This window comes from Drosophila bipectinata, chromosome 2R (assembly GCF_030179905.1).
Source record: "Drosophila bipectinata strain 14024-0381.07 chromosome 2R, DbipHiC1v2, whole genome shotgun sequence".
Classification (NCBI taxonomy): Eukaryota; Metazoa; Arthropoda; class Insecta; order Diptera; family Drosophilidae; genus Drosophila; species Drosophila bipectinata.
Genome location: NC_091737.1, coordinates 6,151,155 through 6,168,088, shown reverse-complemented (window position 1 = coordinate 6,168,088; position 16,934 = coordinate 6,151,155). Strand labels below are relative to the sequence as shown.

The 16,934-nt window shown below is 43.2% G+C and overlaps 4 protein-coding genes across 8 annotated transcripts; 2 read left to right on the top strand and 2 right to left on the bottom strand.

Annotated features, from left to right (window-relative positions):
• The first annotated feature begins 509 nt into the window (after positions 1-509).
• Ars2 (arsenic resistance protein 2) lies at positions 510-5,381 on the top strand. Of its 5 annotated transcripts, none has more exons than XM_017236820.3 (8): positions 510-603; positions 915-1,074; positions 1,140-1,318; positions 1,383-1,659; positions 2,228-2,294; positions 2,357-4,350; positions 4,417-4,521; positions 5,153-5,381. In XM_017236820.3, the coding sequence occupies exons 2-8, from the start codon at positions 932-934 to the stop codon at positions 5,220-5,222; spliced, it is 2,835 nt and encodes a 944-aa protein (XP_017092309.2). In that variant the 5' UTR covers positions 510-603; positions 915-931; the 3' UTR covers positions 5,223-5,381. The 5 variants fall into 5 exon arrangements, 4 of the variants coding, with proteins under 4 accessions (XP_017092309.2, XP_017092308.2, XP_017092307.2 ...); XM_017236819.3 differs by having other exon boundaries at positions 4,743-5,381; XM_017236818.3 differs by having other exon boundaries at positions 1,128-1,318.
• A 1,829-nt stretch (positions 5,382-7,210) lies between these two features.
• On the bottom strand, positions 7,211-8,451 carry LOC108122280 (pseudouridylate synthase TRUB2, mitochondrial). The gene is made up of 3 exons (XM_017236846.3): positions 8,232-8,451; positions 7,960-8,172; positions 7,211-7,908 (listed from the first exon to the last, which is right to left on the bottom strand). Exons 1-3 carry the CDS (start codon positions 8,359-8,361, stop codon positions 7,304-7,306), a joined length of 948 nt encoding a protein of 315 aa, XP_017092335.2. The 5' UTR covers positions 8,362-8,451; the 3' UTR covers positions 7,211-7,303.
• Positions 8,452-8,498: 47 nt separating this feature from the next.
• l(2)k09848 (lethal (2) k09848) lies at positions 8,499-10,014 on the top strand. The gene is made up of 3 exons (XM_017236845.3): positions 8,499-8,678; positions 8,734-9,775; positions 9,830-10,014. Exons 1-3 carry the CDS (start codon positions 8,591-8,593, stop codon positions 9,942-9,944), a joined length of 1,245 nt encoding a protein of 414 aa, XP_017092334.2. The 5' UTR covers positions 8,499-8,590; the 3' UTR covers positions 9,945-10,014.
• Positions 10,015-10,034: 20 nt separating this feature from the next.
• ppk6 (pickpocket 6) lies at positions 10,035-12,283 on the bottom strand. The gene is made up of 5 exons (XM_017236844.3): positions 11,856-12,283; positions 11,066-11,802; positions 10,390-10,507; positions 10,232-10,341; positions 10,035-10,174 (listed from the first exon to the last, which is right to left on the bottom strand). The coding sequence occupies exons 1-5, from the start codon at positions 12,245-12,247 to the stop codon at positions 10,035-10,037; spliced, it is 1,497 nt and encodes a 498-aa protein (XP_017092333.1). The 5' UTR covers positions 12,248-12,283.
• Positions 12,284-16,934: the final 4,651 nt, after the last annotated feature.

The following is a 16,934-nucleotide window of genomic DNA, read 5'->3' as shown; positions in this document are numbered from 1 at the left end:
GGCCTGCCTCCAACATTCGTACAAGGCGAAAAACAAAATGTGCAAAGCCAAAAAGATTTCCAAAATTTCGACGAAAAATTTTAGGAAGATGTATCGTGTAATAAGTTTAATTGGCGATAAGTATGCGACGAAGATACCCATCTAAATTTTGTATGTCCTTCAGTTTTTTTTTTAGTTTGTACGCATCATATATTCAAGGTGTGTCTCAAAAGAAACAGGACCATTGTGCCCTGTGCCCAGCCGAATGTGCCGAATAACCAAATCTATATTCCTCGAAAAAGCTACAGGCGTATAATATCATGCAAAAAGATTCCAAAATCCCATCCTCATCCGAACTAGCTTATTTATAAATCCAAGTTTGGTTATTAAAACAAACTAAATATTAAGTAAAAATTTAAATATTTTAATTTTCCAACACTTCAAAAAGGCGTTGCCAGAATTAAAACAAAGTGAGTATTTATTTAAAAACTTTTATTTTTCCTGGTATTTTTTATAACTTACGGTTGGTCAATAAAATGGCATTTTGAAAGAGTCTCATACGGTCACACTGTTTGCCTGACGCGCCGTTCTGCAAAAAAAAAAGTTGTAATCAGGAAGTTTAAGGTAAGTTATAAAATATTTGAGAACAATTAATATAAGTTTAAGCTAGGATTCATGTGGGGAATGTACTTAATGTTTGCGTATAAAGTTCAGAAAATTCTAACCCATCGTCAGAAAAGTGTCGCCGATTATGGTTCCACTGCAACCGCAAGATGGCGGCTTTTTAGAGAAAAACGAGACACAGTCAAAAATATAATTATTACCTGTTTTCTTGTGCAACTCGGCTTTGCAAATTGCAAATGCTTCGTCGGCACAGCGCACGATAAGTGAGGTTATGTTCTAGCCACTTTCTCTGAAACTTCCGCTTATTATAGACCTCGAATAATACCCAATGGCTGATTCGGATGATGAGTACGATCGGAAACGGCGAGACAAATTTCGAGGGGAGCGCAGCGATAGTTACCGCACTGAGCGCCGAGATGACCGTCGGCCTTTGGGCGGATCCGGCGGTGCCCGGGACGAGTGGTCCGACCGGTAAGTGCAAAGAGGTCTTACGTTATTCCATGGTAAAGGTGTTGACGTTGCAGCAATCCCTTCAGGGGCGGCGCTTCAGCGGGAGGCGGCGGAGGAGGGGCTCGCCACAGGCCCGACTACAGCGACTATCGTGGGCCAGGTCCGAGAGCGCGCTATGGCTCGCCCGGTCGCGACTTGCCGCCGGCTAAGCGAATGCGTCCTGACTGGGGCGATGGCGACGGCCGCCCTAATCCCCGTTTCGGAGGTTCGTATAAAGTAGAACTATATAGAACTATGCTGATTAACAAACTCATCTCTTTGTTTCGCAGGATATGATCCTTATTTAATGCAAGCCTGGAATGACCACTACCAATCTATACACTCAGCGTACTCCCACGGCGGTCACATGCCACCAGCCCGGGAGTCGGGGGGCAGCGGCGGCGACTCACTTACGCAGCCGGCAATGCTCACTCTAAAGCAGTTTCTGGACACGCAAGACGAGAACATTTCAGACTCGGAGGTCATGCGGAAGTACACTGAATACAAGACTGACTTCAAGAGGCAGCAGCTGAACGAATTTTTTGTTGCCCACAAGGACGAGGAATGGTTAGTATCAAGGCCACCAGCACGCCTCTACGATGCGACGGGTTCTCTACTACTGCCATCTGGGCATCTTTCTGCGTTGAATCTCCCGTTGCCTCTCCAGTTTAAAACTCATAACTTTCTGTGTATTAAGTTTTTCTCTGCAGCTTATTGGGTTTGTGAAGCAGGGACTTATCTGAGAGCGTCTGCGCCATTTCGCAGAGCTGCTAAATGATATCCACTAAATTTGAATTGTAAATTACCCGGCGAGCAATGCCGAGGTGTGTTTATATTTTAAAACCGCGATTTATTTAAATTCGATTGTCGAGCAAATGCCCTAAACCTTAAAACACAAACAAGCCCATAAATATTGAAAGCGCTAAGCTGGCAAGGTAAGACTTTGGGTGATTATTAAGCAACCAAATTCTCTTTAAACCATTAAATATCGTATTAAACTTTATGCCGACAGCCGTGAAAAGAAGTTGCCAAATTCAAACACACGCCGAAAATTTAATGAATCCCATACGAAACAATCTGTAACTTCATTAGAGCTCCCTTGTGTTCATTATTTTTATTTTTTGTTTACGTTCAGGTTCAAAAATAAATACCATCCCGAGGACAGTGTAAGGCGCGCCGAAGAGCAACGCGGCTTTCTAAAGGTAAGCCTCTAGTGAGATCACCTTCTTCTGAATTCGATAACAATCGCATCAAAATTTTGCAGCGACGCACTGACGTCTTCGTGGAGTTGCTTGAAAACGGAACCATCGGAAGCGTCAAGGTAGACTCTGCGCAGGGTGACGCTCTGATCCGGGTCCTGGACACCTGTGTAATAAAACTCGAGGGGGGCACGGACGAAGACCTCAAGGTGCTCGACGAAAAGCCAAAGGAGGTACAGGTTTATGAGCGAAAACAGGACCCCGTTCCTGTCAAGGCGGAGGATGAAATCAAAAGTCCCAAGAATGAAACTGAAAAGGAGTCATCGCCAGTGGTTGTGTCCCCTCAGCGAAAAGACTCCAAGCCTATTAACTTTGGTGACGAGAATTGGGATGAGGAAGAGGCAGCTGCGCCAAAGATGGACGTGGAGCAAGAGCCAAAGGCCTCAGAGGCAATCAGCGAAGATAAGTCACGCAGAAAGAAGACCGCCAAGCGTAAGCGTGCTAATAGCGGCGACGATACCTCCTCGGAGTCTGACTCTAGTTCTAGTTCCGAAGATGAAGACGAGGAGAAGCTGAAGAAGAAATATGACGTTGAGGACGGCCTGAGGAGCGATCAGAAGGCTGAAGCTGAAAAAGAAAAGGAAAAAGAAAAAGAAGCCCAAGATGCTAAAGAGAATCAGGCCCCGCAGAGTCCTAAAGAGGGCATTGAAAACTCGGCCGAAGAAGTCAAAGCCCCAGAATCCATTGAGACGCATTCTGAGGGGGCTGAGCAAGAAAAGCCCGAAATAGCGGAAGAGGGGAATAGGCCGAAGCCGGATAAGGAAAATGGTGATACAATCACAACAGAGGATGGAGAGACTAAGTCCGATTCGGAGGAAAACAAAGTAACTCAGACCGAGACCATTGACTTGGATAAGGTTAAGGATGGTCAGCCCAGGGCCCTACATCGCACCTCTTCCATTTTCCTTCGAAACCTGGCCCCTTCCATAACCAAGGCAGAAATTGAAGCCGTCTGCACCCGGTTCAGTGGGTACCTAAGGGTTGCAATCGCTGATCCTTTAGTGGAGCGTCGTTGGTATCGCCGCGGTTGGATTACGTTTGCCAGAGACGTAAACATAAAAGAGATTTGTTGGAGTCTGAACAACCAGCGCCTACGTGATTGCGAAATGGGGGCTATTGTCAATCGCGACCTAAGCCGCCGGGTGCGACCTGCTAATGGTATTACTGCCCACAAGCAAGTGGTGCGGTCCGACATTAAACTATGCGCTAAGATTATCCTAAACTTGGACGAACGGTTTAGGCTGTGGGCAGAATCACCTTCAGACGATGCCAATCCTTCCGATAGAGCGGGCGAGTCCTCGGCGAATGGCAACACCTCAACATACGGTATAAACTCCAAAAACCCGGTGCTGCACAACATTACCGACTACCTTATCGAAGAAGCTTCCGCCGAGGAGGAAGAGCTGTTGGGCCTAACCGGCGAGAACAAGGACGCCGAAGGCGAACCCATTGAACGTGACGAGCATCTTCTGGCCGTACTGGACCGTCTGGTCCTCTACCTGAGAATCGTTCATTCTGTGGACTACTACAATCACTGCGAGTACCCATATGAGGACGAGATGCCGAATCGTTGCGGTATTATACATGCACGCGGCCCGGCTCCATCGCGGGTGACCAGCAACGATATACACGAGTATGTGAAAACATACGAGAGCAAGTTGACGCAATTTCTTACCAAGACGGTGCTGCTCAGCGATGAGGAGACCAAGGATCTGGGAGCGAAGGACGCCGAAACCGAGGTGGAGAAGTTTGTGCAGGCCAACACCCAGGAATTGGCAAAGGATAAGTGGTTGTGCCCTCTGTCCGGAAAGAAGTTCAAGGGTCCTGAGTTCATACGCAAGCACATCTTCAACAAACACGAGGAGAAGGTTGACGAAGTCCGCAAGGAGGTGCAGTACTTCAACAACTACCTTCGGGATCCCAAGCGTCCGCAGCTACCGGAACATCCTGGCAGTTCCAAGCGGACGGAGTCTGAATCCGGACGCGGCGGTGGCTCAGGGTTAGTAAAGCTTAAACTAAAAACTTAAAAGTATTGCTGATTGTAACGTGTTTCTTTTTGTTTCAGTTACCGCCCGCCCATGTATCCGCCCTTCTCCGGCATGCCCTATGGCTTTGGTCCATCCATGATGGGTGGAGGCCGCGGCGGACGCACTTTCCCGCCCGTGCGCAGGTTAGTACATTGAAAGATTACAGTTGATTTAGAGTAGAATCTTACTTATTTGACAGAGGATTTTCATTCGCATTTCCCTCAATCGATCGCATTGAGCAATGTCTTTGTCCACAAACTATTTGCATTTAGGCGCCCCTCTTTCTTCATCTCTACTTTGTTTCTTTTCTGTTCGTCTAAACCGAAATTTGTCACAACTTTCTTGTGTCGCAAATTTTTTGCAGAGAATTGCCTTTGGAACACCAGCGTCGGCTTATCGGTTACCACGATTTGGATGCGCCCGCCAATTCCGATATGTTTGATTAATTTTGTAGCACAATAAAAATGAAAAACACGGGGCGGGCCCACTCGATGCCCCTTCATCGTTGGGCGAACCCCAGTTTTAAAAGCAATTCAAGTACCAACCGAATAACCAAATTCAAAAATGGTTTTAAATCGACAAGAGATATTCGTTTTCTCGTACAATATTACACTGTATTAAGAATCCGACAAAGTGACTTTGCTAATTTTATATTTTCCTGAAATAAATGCGAATCTATAGTCTAAAAACTGTAACTGTAACATTTTGTATACAAATCCTGCCTAGCTTTGCGTGAATAATTCCAAAATATAAATTCATTTTCGTTGCTTACAGACCCGGTGGTTTTGATTATCGACCCAGATCACACTACCGGGACTTGGATGCGCCGCAAGAACCGTACTAGCAATAGTCGTGCGCAGATCACAAACTAAATAAATTTTATTTATCAAAATAATTCAAACAATCACACTAATTTTAATAACGGACGCCTGTTTTGTACGGTACACTTTGTATTTCCCGAAAAAATGAGAAATAAAGTTCGAATGGAGCCGAATCGTTTTAATGAGGTCTAGTTACTTATTACTTTTAAAAATATTTAATGTATTAAGATAGCTGTCGAGCAACTACGATTTTGGTCTAAGTAACAATGTTATTTAGGAAGCATAAAAAGGTAAGATATCTACTTAAATCGCTTTCACGCTTGGTACCATGCATATTTATGTATAATAAAAATTTTAATGAATTACATAGAAATGATACCAAAAACACAAGAGGAAATTTTAATTTAGGGAAGGGCATGAATGAATATGGAAATATGTGACGCCAAAGTCTTTTTAAAGTCAACGTGTTTTTCCAAACGTCAACTTTTGAAGTTTTTTTGTGAGTCAGTCACTTTGAAGAACCTTTTGACCATTAAGGTTGCATAGCAAAAACTTTCATATGTTTGGCTACATTCGGGAGATCCGAAGCTAAAACCAACTGGTCATACTCAAAAGCTTGTAAAGTTTAAAATTAAAAATCAAATAGTCATTTTCAACTTCAAATTACTGAAAAAAACCATAAGCTGATCAATATTTTGCCATTAATAGTAATCAGTTTGGTTTTTACTACGTGTTGAAATCTTAAAAGTTGTTGTGTCTTCGTAGTTATTCGTTAAAGTAAATCGTCTTAACAGGGGAAATGTTCATAGAAATCTCCTTTTTAAAAAAGTAGAGAAAGTGAGGTCCAACCTTGAAACCTTTTGTACGTCGTAGAGTAATTATTTTTTTTCGATTGGATACTTTTTTTTGGAATTTTGAGTTTATAGCTCATAACTTCAAATTCAACAACTCGTAATTGTTTGCAGTATGGAAGTCAGTGAAGACTCAAGCAACCAAGGAGAAAGAAATTATTGATTTATTTAAAAATAAAACTTTTGCCAATATATCAAAGAAAAAAATAAAAGCTTTTGAGTTATATGAATATGCTAATTGGCGATCAATTACAAAGGTATTTCAAAGCATACATTCAGATTGGCCGTATGTAGAACCGTACGAACCGTATGTATTGGTTCTAAGGAGAAGACATTCAATAGGAAGCCCTACAGGAATACCTGTAATAATAGGAATACCCTACATTGGAATATCCAGAAGGACTCAAAGAAACTGAAACTGGTTTCTGAAGGAGGTTTGTTTGTTAATTAAATCACAAGTTTGTTAATTCACGCAGCATGCATGGCCGCACGAAAACCTGGTGAGCAAAATATTACTGCATTAAAGCGATATTTTCTTCCTGTGGGGTATTTTGGATAGGAGGGAGCTGAAGCCCAAAACACGCTCTATAAATCAGATCTAATCAGACCAAATTGATATTCTTTAATGTTTTCCGTCGAGCAATGGATACATCAGATCTGATATTTTTGTCATTTAACCTAGAAAGAAATCCCCCAGCCAAATCATATAGCACTATCTCTTAAAGTCTCTGGGATCCACGCGTTTATACGGACAGACGGACATGGCTATATCGACTTGGGGTCGTATAATATTTTTATTGTTGTCTGGCTTGATTACTTTTCCTGATATACCCGTGCAGCTATGACCGAATATGAAACACAAATATCGGATATAGTTGGCCGATCCTTATATGAATTACATTATACATAGTAAACCAAATTTATTAGAATATAAAATTAAAAAAAAGGTTCCAAGCTTCCATAAGAGGCCGTCCATATATTGCGTGACGCGAATTTCAGACTTTTTTGACCCCCCCCCCCCCCCCCTGCGTGACAAATGATGACACGAGGTTAGAACCCTGTGACCACAAACCGTGACGTTAACCGCGGACCCGATGAAGGCACTTAAACTATATCCTGAAAATCCGTTGCCTTTTTAGGTGGTTTTTAAAATAAAAAAATTGTCATGCTCAATTGATTTATTTAAAAATATTTCTACCTTTTTTTAGGACTAGTTTTTTAAACAGTATTAGAATAAAGAAAAAATAAATAAATTAAGCTTGCAGATTGGCTTGTCTTGTGTGCATCAACTGTGGGTGCTCCCGCAGTAATTCTTGGTGACGGCGCAGATTCTTCATGATTCCAGGTAGGTGCCAACCATGTCTCAAGAGACTATCGCTAATATCGAAGTGGGAGTGACGCACGCAGCGGATTTGGGCACAATGTGCTACTGTTCGCAATTCTAGGGCCATATCGTGGACCAGGGCAGCAAGGTACTCTTCAGTCTCGTTGATAGCATGTAGCTCAAGGGTAAAAAGTGGGCGTTCAAAGTGAATCAAATTGATTCCATATATCACTGGATGAGTGTTATCCGCTGGGCGAATGAGCCCTTTACATGCAAGCTCATAAGCTGCTTGTGTTTGCAAATCAACACCACAGAGCTCGTACATTTTCCTTTGGTGCGATGCCTGCATCGATGAAGCTAGCCCACTTATTCTTTCCGCAGAGACATGTCGGAAATTGGAACGCACCGTAATGTGGGAGTCTGGCAGGTGATTCTCAGTTGCGGTGCCCATGCGACCGGTTATATGGTAGACGCGTACAGGTCTGGTTCCTTTAATGCAGCTGGCTTTACCAGTGCCCTTGTTGATACCGAAAACTGAAAAGGCTTCTGTTAAACATGCTTTAATTTTTTGTTAAGTACACTCACGCAGAACGCCACTGGTGTGGTCTCCCAAAGGTGCTACCGTGGAAATACGCACATCGCTCGGCGTGTAGTGCGGCCCAGAGGATAAGATGTGATCGGAGAGATCCGGAGTGCTGGCTATTTTGTGGAGTACGTCATCCCCTGCTGTTCCTGTGCCAAGTAGATGAGGTTTGCTGGGCAGTTCTCGGAGATCCCGCTGTTCCATGCTGTTTAGACCTGCAATATCCTGAATTAATTTAGCGCAAATATGTACATAATAGGATTCTTTGTGTTACCTTTGCAAATGTTGCTTAAAATGGCATTGCGAACGTGTTTTACTTTCATTCCAGCCGGCTTATATACGTTTAAGATTCCGTTCAAGTGCCTGAACACTGTTGCGGCGTCATACACCTTTGTAAGGGTCATTTATAAGGCTTAAATTAATTGTTATAGAACAATAGTTTGTTTTTTTAACTGAAACTCAGCTGAGTTGCGAGCCTCGCCAGCCCTGGTATGCTGCTGAGAATGATTATTATTTTTGTCGTTTTGTGATACGGTCACTCTTTGGCGCTGCACGTGTAAAATTTGTTTTTTCTGGATGTTAGTTTGATTGTTTGACAAAGAGAAAAAAGACAAAAAAAACGGCATCCTTACGATGAAGTGGACAACTGCGAATGTAAAGCACCCAAACTACACAGCGAAACATGAACTCTACGTTGGCACTCACACAGGATCCTTTAAGCGTAAGTTTGTTGTCGAATCTTTCTCAGCTGAGCAATCATTAGCTCTATGTTTCAGATCTTACGCCAGCATCGGAGAAGACGCCTCACGGGCAGACTAACCTCTGCCAACTGAGTACGCTGGACAAAGAGTCCCGCGTCACATCGCTGGCATTTGGGGACGATACTCAAACGGAGATTCTGCTGGGCCGAGCTAAAGGTGCAGTAGAGCTGCATTACTTAGGAGAAGAAAACACTTCTAGCACAGTTAATTTTAGCTGTGGTCCCATCGTCGGCTTGGCGCGGTATAATAACAAACTAATTGCCGGAATCGGCAACGGAACGATCCAAAGCTTAGAACCGGACTCTGCAACTGAACCAGTGACCATAACCGTGGGAACACAGATCGATCACCTGCGACAGTGCCAGCAGGCAAGAAGCATTGTGGCCACCGGTGGCAAGGAACGGCAGAATAACCTAAAGGTCTACGACTTGAGTGCTGATGGCAAGCAGATATTTACATCAAAGAATTTGCCTAATGACTACCTGCAATTGGAGGTGCCCGTCTGGGACAGTGATATAGGCTTCGTCGATGGGCCCAGTGTTCTGGCCACCTGCTCTCGGACTGGATATGTGCGTCTTTATGACACACGCAAACAACGCCGCCCCGTGGCGTGCTTTTCCAGCGAAGAACATGGGATGAGTTTCGCTGCATTAGTAGCGCGGGGAAATTTCATTTACACTGGAACTACGATGGGCGCTTTAAAGGCCTACGACACGCGGCGCATGAAGACTCACGTTCACACGTACAAGGGATTTACAGGCGGAATCAGTGATCTTCATCTGGACGAAACAGGCCGGTTCTTGAGCTCGGCCTCTTTGGATCGATACGTGCGCATTCATGACGCTGATTCCACAGTGCTTCTCTATCAGTGCTATGTCAAATCAAAGGCCACCAAGGTTCTCATTCGCCGCTTGGAGGACGAAGAAGAAGCGTGCGTTGTCGGTGAAGACGACGGGAAGCCGGTGGTGAATGAAAGTTTAAAGCAAAAGACGGTCACTAAGTCAACACCTGTGGATGACGAGTACGAGGACATGTTTGAACAGATGCCAGTTGTAGGGTAGGTACTTCAGATGAAACATAAATATCTGGTCTAACAAAAACTACTTTTCAGAAATAGTGACGACGATTCTGAAAAGGAGGAGGTGGACAACGAACCAACAAAGAACACAAAACAAAAACGGAAGGCTGCCAAACAAAGTTCCAAAACGAAGAAGAAAAAGTTGTAATGTGGTTTATGCTTCTTTAATATCATCTTTGTTAAGTAGCTTAGTAATAAACAAAAAAGTTAAGCATACATCCAGAGCTTATGAGTTGACCTATTGCCAAGCCTGTCGTGGCAACTGAGCCTTTTGATGCTGATAGTTGAGGTATAGCCGATAGGTGCAGTAGTAGAAGAACTCAACCACGGATATCATGCTCAAGCCCAAGCAGAGATTAAAAATGCCGCCCAGGTCCGCTGAGAACGTTTGATAAAAAATACATAGTCATGGAGACGGAAGCGTAGGTAACTTACATAGCAGTCCGACCCAAGACATCACTGTGACTTTTCGGATAACCGGGACGACTTGTTTCGCCAGGTAGACCCGGAGCACGAAGCTGTCATTGTTAAGCAGTTCCGGCGAGCTAATACGGAAATGATTAACCAAGGAATTGTCAATGAAGTTTACTCACTAAAAGCGGCTAACGGAAAACTGGTGCTGGTTAAGGTCCGTCCTATACGAGAGAGTGGAATATGTTACGTCGTAGCAATTGGGTAAACACTGGTCGCAGCGAACACTCTTGAAATTGTCTTTGGAAATTAAAGATTCAGATTTATTTGTTTTTTGTGTCTTAAAGAATGTATCTATTTAGTGAAAAGAAAGAGTTGTTCTTGCCCCCCATGAATGAACATGGAAAGGAACTACAGTACTTTTGGTATTATATTAAGGTTATGCAAGTTTCCCTTTAGGGACTGGTGTTCGGTGCATCTGCAGCCATTTTGTTGCATGATATTTGCTAAATGGCTTAGCTCTTTAAACCGTTGTATTATGTGACCAAAAGAACTCCACAACGGGTGGTGAGCGCGTTTAAGCCACGGAATATGAAGCACGGTCCGGAGCACGTGAGTATTCTGAATATTTAATATAAATTATGAAACATGAGCGGGCATAACAGGCGATGACTCTTGCTCCCCCAAATCCGTACGACCACCCGCCCACTCAGAAAACCGCAGGCACCGCATCATCTGGTTTATGAAAGGCATGGAAAGTTCGACTCTGTGGTTGGTGCATGAGGGAGGCATGCTTGATTATGTTTTGCGTGGGCGACAATGTGTCGCAAGGAAGCCTTAAGTGCTTTCGTCACTCACCATAGTTCTCCGAGTAGCAGAAGGTGTCATTAAGATTGCACTCCTTAAACTTGTTGCCTACAATAGGTAGGAGGTAGGGGTGGCAGCCGCACTTCTGCACGATGGCGTCTGTCTGGCACGCCAGCAGGCAGGCGGCTTGACGGTAGTTACGCAGCCGCAGATCGTCCGAAATCAGACAGTCCCGCTTCCGTTCCGACAGCTCGAGCACTTCCGCCGAGGAGCTCTGCACCGTTGGCGACACCTCCACAAAGCTTTCCGACCTGGCGGTGATCGTTACGGACGCTGCCGACTCGGTGACATAGTCCATTGGATGGTGCACCAGCACGATGAGACCAGTATTGAGGTTCCTCTCGCTACCCTCGGCTCCCACGAAAGTTAGTCCCCCATCCATGCCAAAAATATTGGCGGAGAAGGGCACGAAGCTGGCGTTTCGCGGGTTGTAGTTGAAGGAGCAGCAGGGCCCGAGGTAGGCTGTCGTGGGTATGAACGATAGGTATTCATGGCTCTGGTTGCACTGGAACTCGGAGTGGCCCCAGAAGCAGCGCTTCACGTAGTCAGAGCATCCCGGGCTGACAGCCATGGCCGCCTCCCAGGTGGACACGTTGTTCAGCCGCAAAACGGTGTCTGTCACGCGGAAGCTCTCGTGGGGAGGCGGCTCAAAGCTCTGATCCGTGAATGCATTTAGGAACTCAAAGCCGGCAGCCACCTCTGCTATATCATACTCTTTGGGTATCTGGCTGGAAAGAAAGAGTTTGGTGGCGTTTTCCTTGCGGTATTGGTGGTGACTTACAGCGTTCTCACGTACCGCTCCACCCTCTCTGTGTTGACAACCTTAGGACTGCAAATGGTCACGCCCGGAAAGGCCACGTCCGTGATAGAAAGGTCGTTGGAAATCGTGTTCAGTATGGGGTAGGAGTAGAACTTCAGCCACAGCAACAGGGTTAGGTAGATACTCAGCAAGAGGAGCTGCAGCAGCACCGATGACCAGATGAATCTGGACAAGCCACGGGTGCGGTTCCGTCGCAGAAGCCACATGCCGCTCACCTTGGTCCGCTCCGTGTATTCCCAAAATGTGTAAAGGATAGCTGACTTGAGCAGACCTGGTGCCTCTATTCTGAGGGTCCTGTCAGGGCCGCCACCGGACGGTGTTTTCTTTCCACGACACTTTTCGGTTTCTATCATTGTACACTTTTGTGAAGCGGTAGCTTATAGGACTGGCTTTTATAGGACTCTGTCCTTAATGTTATAAGTTTAGCGGTAATTATGGGCAATAAGGTCATTAATATGTCCGCATTAAAACACTGTTTGCATTAATGATGGCTGCGATGGAATGACGAACCAATCATAAAACTATATTAGAATATTCGTTTGTCTGACTATACAGACTTTACATATGTATGTATATATAAAATGTAATACTCGAAATATAATTATTTTTGAAAGAAAGGTTATTATTTTCCCCACAAAGAAAATCTTGAATCGTCTGTACATATATAGGGAAAAGAATCACCACGACCCATTATTTTACTCCATTTGGCCTATCCATTTTTTGCACGTTTTTCTGAAGAACAAAGGCATTCTTTAAAAACGTAACCTTTTCGACAGGAAGGACACTTCTGTGCTTTAGTTTTACTGAAAAACTATCTGACAGCAAGACTCTGGGAGCTGGTCACGTCCTCCGCTTCTTAGGGACGAAGTTTTTTGGGTTTAAATTTTCTGAAAGTAAATTAAAAAAAAATGTTTTAATTCTCACTTGCTGAAAGCCTTTGCCTTTAAGTTGGAATATACATTCTGGAGAAGGGAGGACTTAAATTAGATAAACTTTCACTAAAACAAGAAAATAATAATATTAATATTGTGTAGCCATATACTAACAAGGTATAATTATTTAATGGTTTAGAGCTTAACGTGGATAAAAATAAGAAATGGCAAATTCACAGTATTAGGAAAACAAATTTGTTTTGTTTTTTATTAAAAAAACAAAAAATAAACGAAGGGCTGTTTGTTAGATACTTTAAAATGTTTCTGGATGCATTTTATATTTTAGTTATTTATACATTTTTTATTTTTGTAAAATCGTTTTATTTTTCGAAGCTATAAACTGCAAGGGTATTGGAACTTCGGCATTGCCGAAATCAGGTTTCCCTTTATTGATAAAAGGAAATTAGCTTAGGTTTCCTCCGGAGTAATTTAAACCCCATAAATGCTTATACCTCATTCCAAAAATGGAGCTACTTACAGATACTAGGCAACGACTATTAAGGAGGCTTAATTCGATTTTTCCTTGATGAATAGTGACCTTGTAATTCATTTTCCTTATTGGATCAAGAGACATTTTTCTGGCTTTCCCATTCAGTCAAGTTTGGAGAGGGGTAACTTCGTCCTACGGTTGAAATTAGCTTTCATTAATTTAGGAAGGGAAGCCGTCTCTAAATTTTGGGACGAAAACTTTTAATTCCTCTTTCCAACTTAGAGTCGAGCTGTTTAAAGAACAGATACCAAGCAGCCAGCCTCGAAGGCTTTTATCGGGAGCACGCGCTTCCCATATTTGGGGCCAGTAGATAAGACACATACATGCTTTCCTTAAAATATGTACCTTCATATACTTAACCCCCTCGGAGCCCCTTGGTCACGAATGATGATACGGAATTACCTCAGAATAAACTGCCACGATTGTGGGCTATTCGTGGGGCGTGGCTCCGCCCTCTGTTTCTGTTGATTGAAAACTGAAAGCCAGAGAAAAATACGCGGCACAAACTTGTCTCACGGGAGAGAGGTTTTCCCTGGCTCCGGAATCCGGATGAAATTTTAATTTTGGCATTTCGCCCGGCAGGCGTGAGCTCGCACATTTGAGTTTTCGCGGCTTTCTGGTAGTTTTTCCAGGCGACTCAAAACTTTTCCTTGCCAAAAAATAATTCGACTCTGAAAGTTGACTCTTTGACAACCGGCGGTGTTTGAAAATGTTTTCCAGAGCAGTGATATTTTTAAAGTGAAACGAAAGTTTGTGCTTTGCTGCAAAATTCCATTAGACAAAAACATTTTAAATGGAGTTACAGCCGTTCGTAACGACCAAGGGCCAGTGTGGTGCAAATATTTGAAATGGTCATCACCCAAAGGGCATTTGTTTATTCAGCATTTGCTAAACTAAGTCCTTGATAAGGCTCAAACTACGGTTTCGGGGGTCGAGGTACCGGACTATGGGACAAATGATAAGCCAACAACGAATCAATCAAATCAACCACGCAAAAGGCTTCACTCGATAAAAAGAGGGCCGAAGGCGGCTATTTGCTTGTTTGGCCAGCACTTGGCCATGTCCGGGCTCCTGAGCCTTCGTCTTGGTGGTGTCAGCTACCGCGGACACAAAACAAGTTGCGCATTTATTTGCATACACATCGAATGTTGAAAGGCACGACCAGTCTCATTACGCCCTGAACACAATGGAAAGTAGCCATAACCGTAAAGACAGTAAGCCATTTCTGATTCTGCTTGTGGCCTGGTCCTTGCGCCGACTCTGGCTACGGCTGAGAGTTTCCCAGAGTTCCTGGCCGAGATTTATATCATTTGGGCGACTGTCCGGCCATTCCTTTGGCGGGTAAGAAACAAAGGACTCCCTGGAACATGCATGTCGGAAATTGCGTCGAGAAGAAATTGAAAGGGATGCTGAAACTGCGAATGCGGCTTCTCGGGGTCAATTCGCTGGCAACATTTAAATTGGAGGCCCAATCCTCTCTCAGTGCGTGTCAGAAGAGCCGATCAAATAGTTTGCATATTGGGTGCCATAAGCAAATATATAAGGTCCTAAACCCGTCTTCTGGGTCCTCTCAAAAACGATTTACTTGGCAACAGTGGAAGCACTTGCAAGCCCATTTCGCAAACGGTGGGCTGTGAGCCAACTTTCCGAGTTCGAAATCAATTTAGCGGAATTCAGCCAGGGCAAAATCTGTGAGCTAAAGTTCCGTGGGCCGTGGGCAGACCGTGAATATTTGTGTTATTTTCAAAGCGTCCCAAAACTTGTGTAAGTGTCACATGTGCTCTGGGCCAGGCAATCGAGGACTGTCGACTGCCTGGCACTTTTTGTTTTCGGCCAATTGATTTTTAATGGCTTTATGCTCCCACTTTGCTGTTGAAAAAACAAACGCGGATTCAAGAGCCCTATACAAATTTCTGGCGTTGCCGACAAAAGGGTCGCGAAATATTAAAATTACTTTTGGCCGACTTAAAAAAATCCTCTTACCCCAGCTTTAGCACAGTCCTTCGTTATTTTGGGCTTTTCTGGCATTCTGGAAAGTCTTTTAGCAAATACCGAGACAAATAAGTCAACACTATACTATGTAGTAATATTATGCTACCAGTGAATCTAAGGTAGAGTGAGAATGCCTCCCTCGAATAATTTCTTTCTATTGGATTGTCAATAACGCAACTGGTGCTTCAACACCTTTATTACTCATTTATTTCCACAAACTCATTAAATAGGCAATTTTTTCAACTTAATCAAGAACAAAAGTCGGCTAGTTATCGAATATATGTACATTTATGAAGTTACATGAGGATCCAATATGTAAGGGATTTAATATATGGGATTCAATAGGTAAGCCGTTTGAGTGAGATGGGTGATTTTATTTAAACGTATGTATGTGGCAACTAGCTCTGTGTTCCTTAGAAGGAAAATTCCATCAATTTAAATTCATCCCTTTGCCCTATTGCCTTTGTGTGTTTGCTCAAATTTGTTTCAGTTTACCCCACAACTCGTGTAGAATACGCACGGTATACGCTTTTTGGGCCTACAAGCGTTACGTTACACGTAATATTGCGTCTGTAATATTCCGCAGTGCCGTCTATTTCCACTGCCTTTCAAAATGCCCTCCCCTCCTGGGAGCCCTGGCCAAACGACTTCTATTGATTTCATTTTAACGATGGATGCTGCTGCTTCCCACAAATAAATTAAATTCGGCAGTGAGTTTAGAACAGGGGTTCTCAACTGAGCCTAGACCGACTTTAATCAAAAATTTATAATATAATTGCCATGATGAGAGAGTTTCAATGAATGGAGCAAATAATCATGCTCAATGTTTTTTTTAATCTGCAACTCGAAACATGTAATTTTAAACATCACGAGAGGGAATGCCCTTCATCCGGAAACATAAACTTGAGCTGGAAAAATGTGTCCTGCTGAAAGTACGAAATAGACAGAACTGCGGGGCGGAATACGAGGCACCAGTATCATACCATGGTATGATTCCGAAGAGGTCATGTCTTTACTTTAACTTGGTTAGTGTGGGTTAAAAATGAACGCGCCTAAGAAAGGATTAACGTCAAAATGGTTCGTCTAAGCTTTTTAGCAGAATATAACTAAAACAAATTGTAAATTCTTAGTGTTTCTGTTAACAAACTCTTTCCTATAGTTTTGCCTGACCAAGTACCCTTTTCGGGAGAAAAGGATATGGGAGGGGTATAAGCAGTAACGGGTGCAATAAAGAAACTCAAAACAGTCGTCCTTGTTTTTCTATACCAATGTATGTCGACATATTTGATTATTGCCAATGTAAACATTATCTTTAAAACATCTTGCAATAAAGTTAAGTTGAGGGTCTTCAGCTTATTCAATACAATGACTTTTACTTTGAAAGTTTCAGTTATAAAAACATAATATTGTGGGGCAGCTGCTTGAAATACATAAAAAAAAACAATTTTGTTCCCAAAAACTATATGTTCAGGACAGTAATACTACGTGACCGTGGGTACTAAAAAAAATCAACCAAAAATAAAATGAATTTTTTTTACTACCATAACAGCTTGATTGAATTTAAAAGCTTGTTTAAAAAATTTGGAAAAATGGTTTAATGGTGGACTAATATGGTTGAAACAAGCA

Coding starts and splice junctions, on each gene's coding strand:
- LOC108122280 (XM_017236846.3), bottom strand. CDS start 8,361: ATGACCCTTACAAAGGTGTATGACGCCGCAACAGTGTTCAGGCACTTG. Junction 8,173..8,231: donor TTTAAGCAACATTTGCAAAG/GTAACACAAAGA, acceptor AGGATATTGCAG/GTCTAAACAGCATGGAACAG. Junction 7,909..7,959: donor CCACACCAGTGGCGTTCTGC/GTGAGTGTACTT, acceptor AAGCCTTTTCAG/TTTTCGGTATCAACAAGGGC.
- Ars2 (XM_017236817.3), top strand. CDS start 932: ATGGCTGATTCGGATGATGAGTACGATCGGAAACGGCGAGACAAATTT. Junction 1,075..1,127: donor CGGGACGAGTGGTCCGACCG/GTAAGTGCAAAG, acceptor TTGACGTTGCAG/CAATCCCTTCAGGGGCGGCG. Junction 1,660..2,227: donor GCCCACAAGGACGAGGAATG/GTTAGTATCAAG, acceptor GTTTACGTTCAG/GTTCAAAAATAAATACCATC.
- ppk6 (XM_017236844.3), bottom strand. CDS start 12,247: ATGATAGAAACCGAAAAGTGTCGTGGAAAGAAAACACCGTCCGGTGGC. Junction 10,508..11,065: donor CTGCTACTCGGAGAACTATG/GTGAGTGACGAA, acceptor TAATTTCCAAAG/ACAATTTCAAGAGTGTTCGC. Junction 10,175..10,231: donor GTCTTGGGTCGGACTGCTAT/GTAAGTTACCTA, acceptor AAACGTTCTCAG/CGGACCTGGGCGGCATTTTT.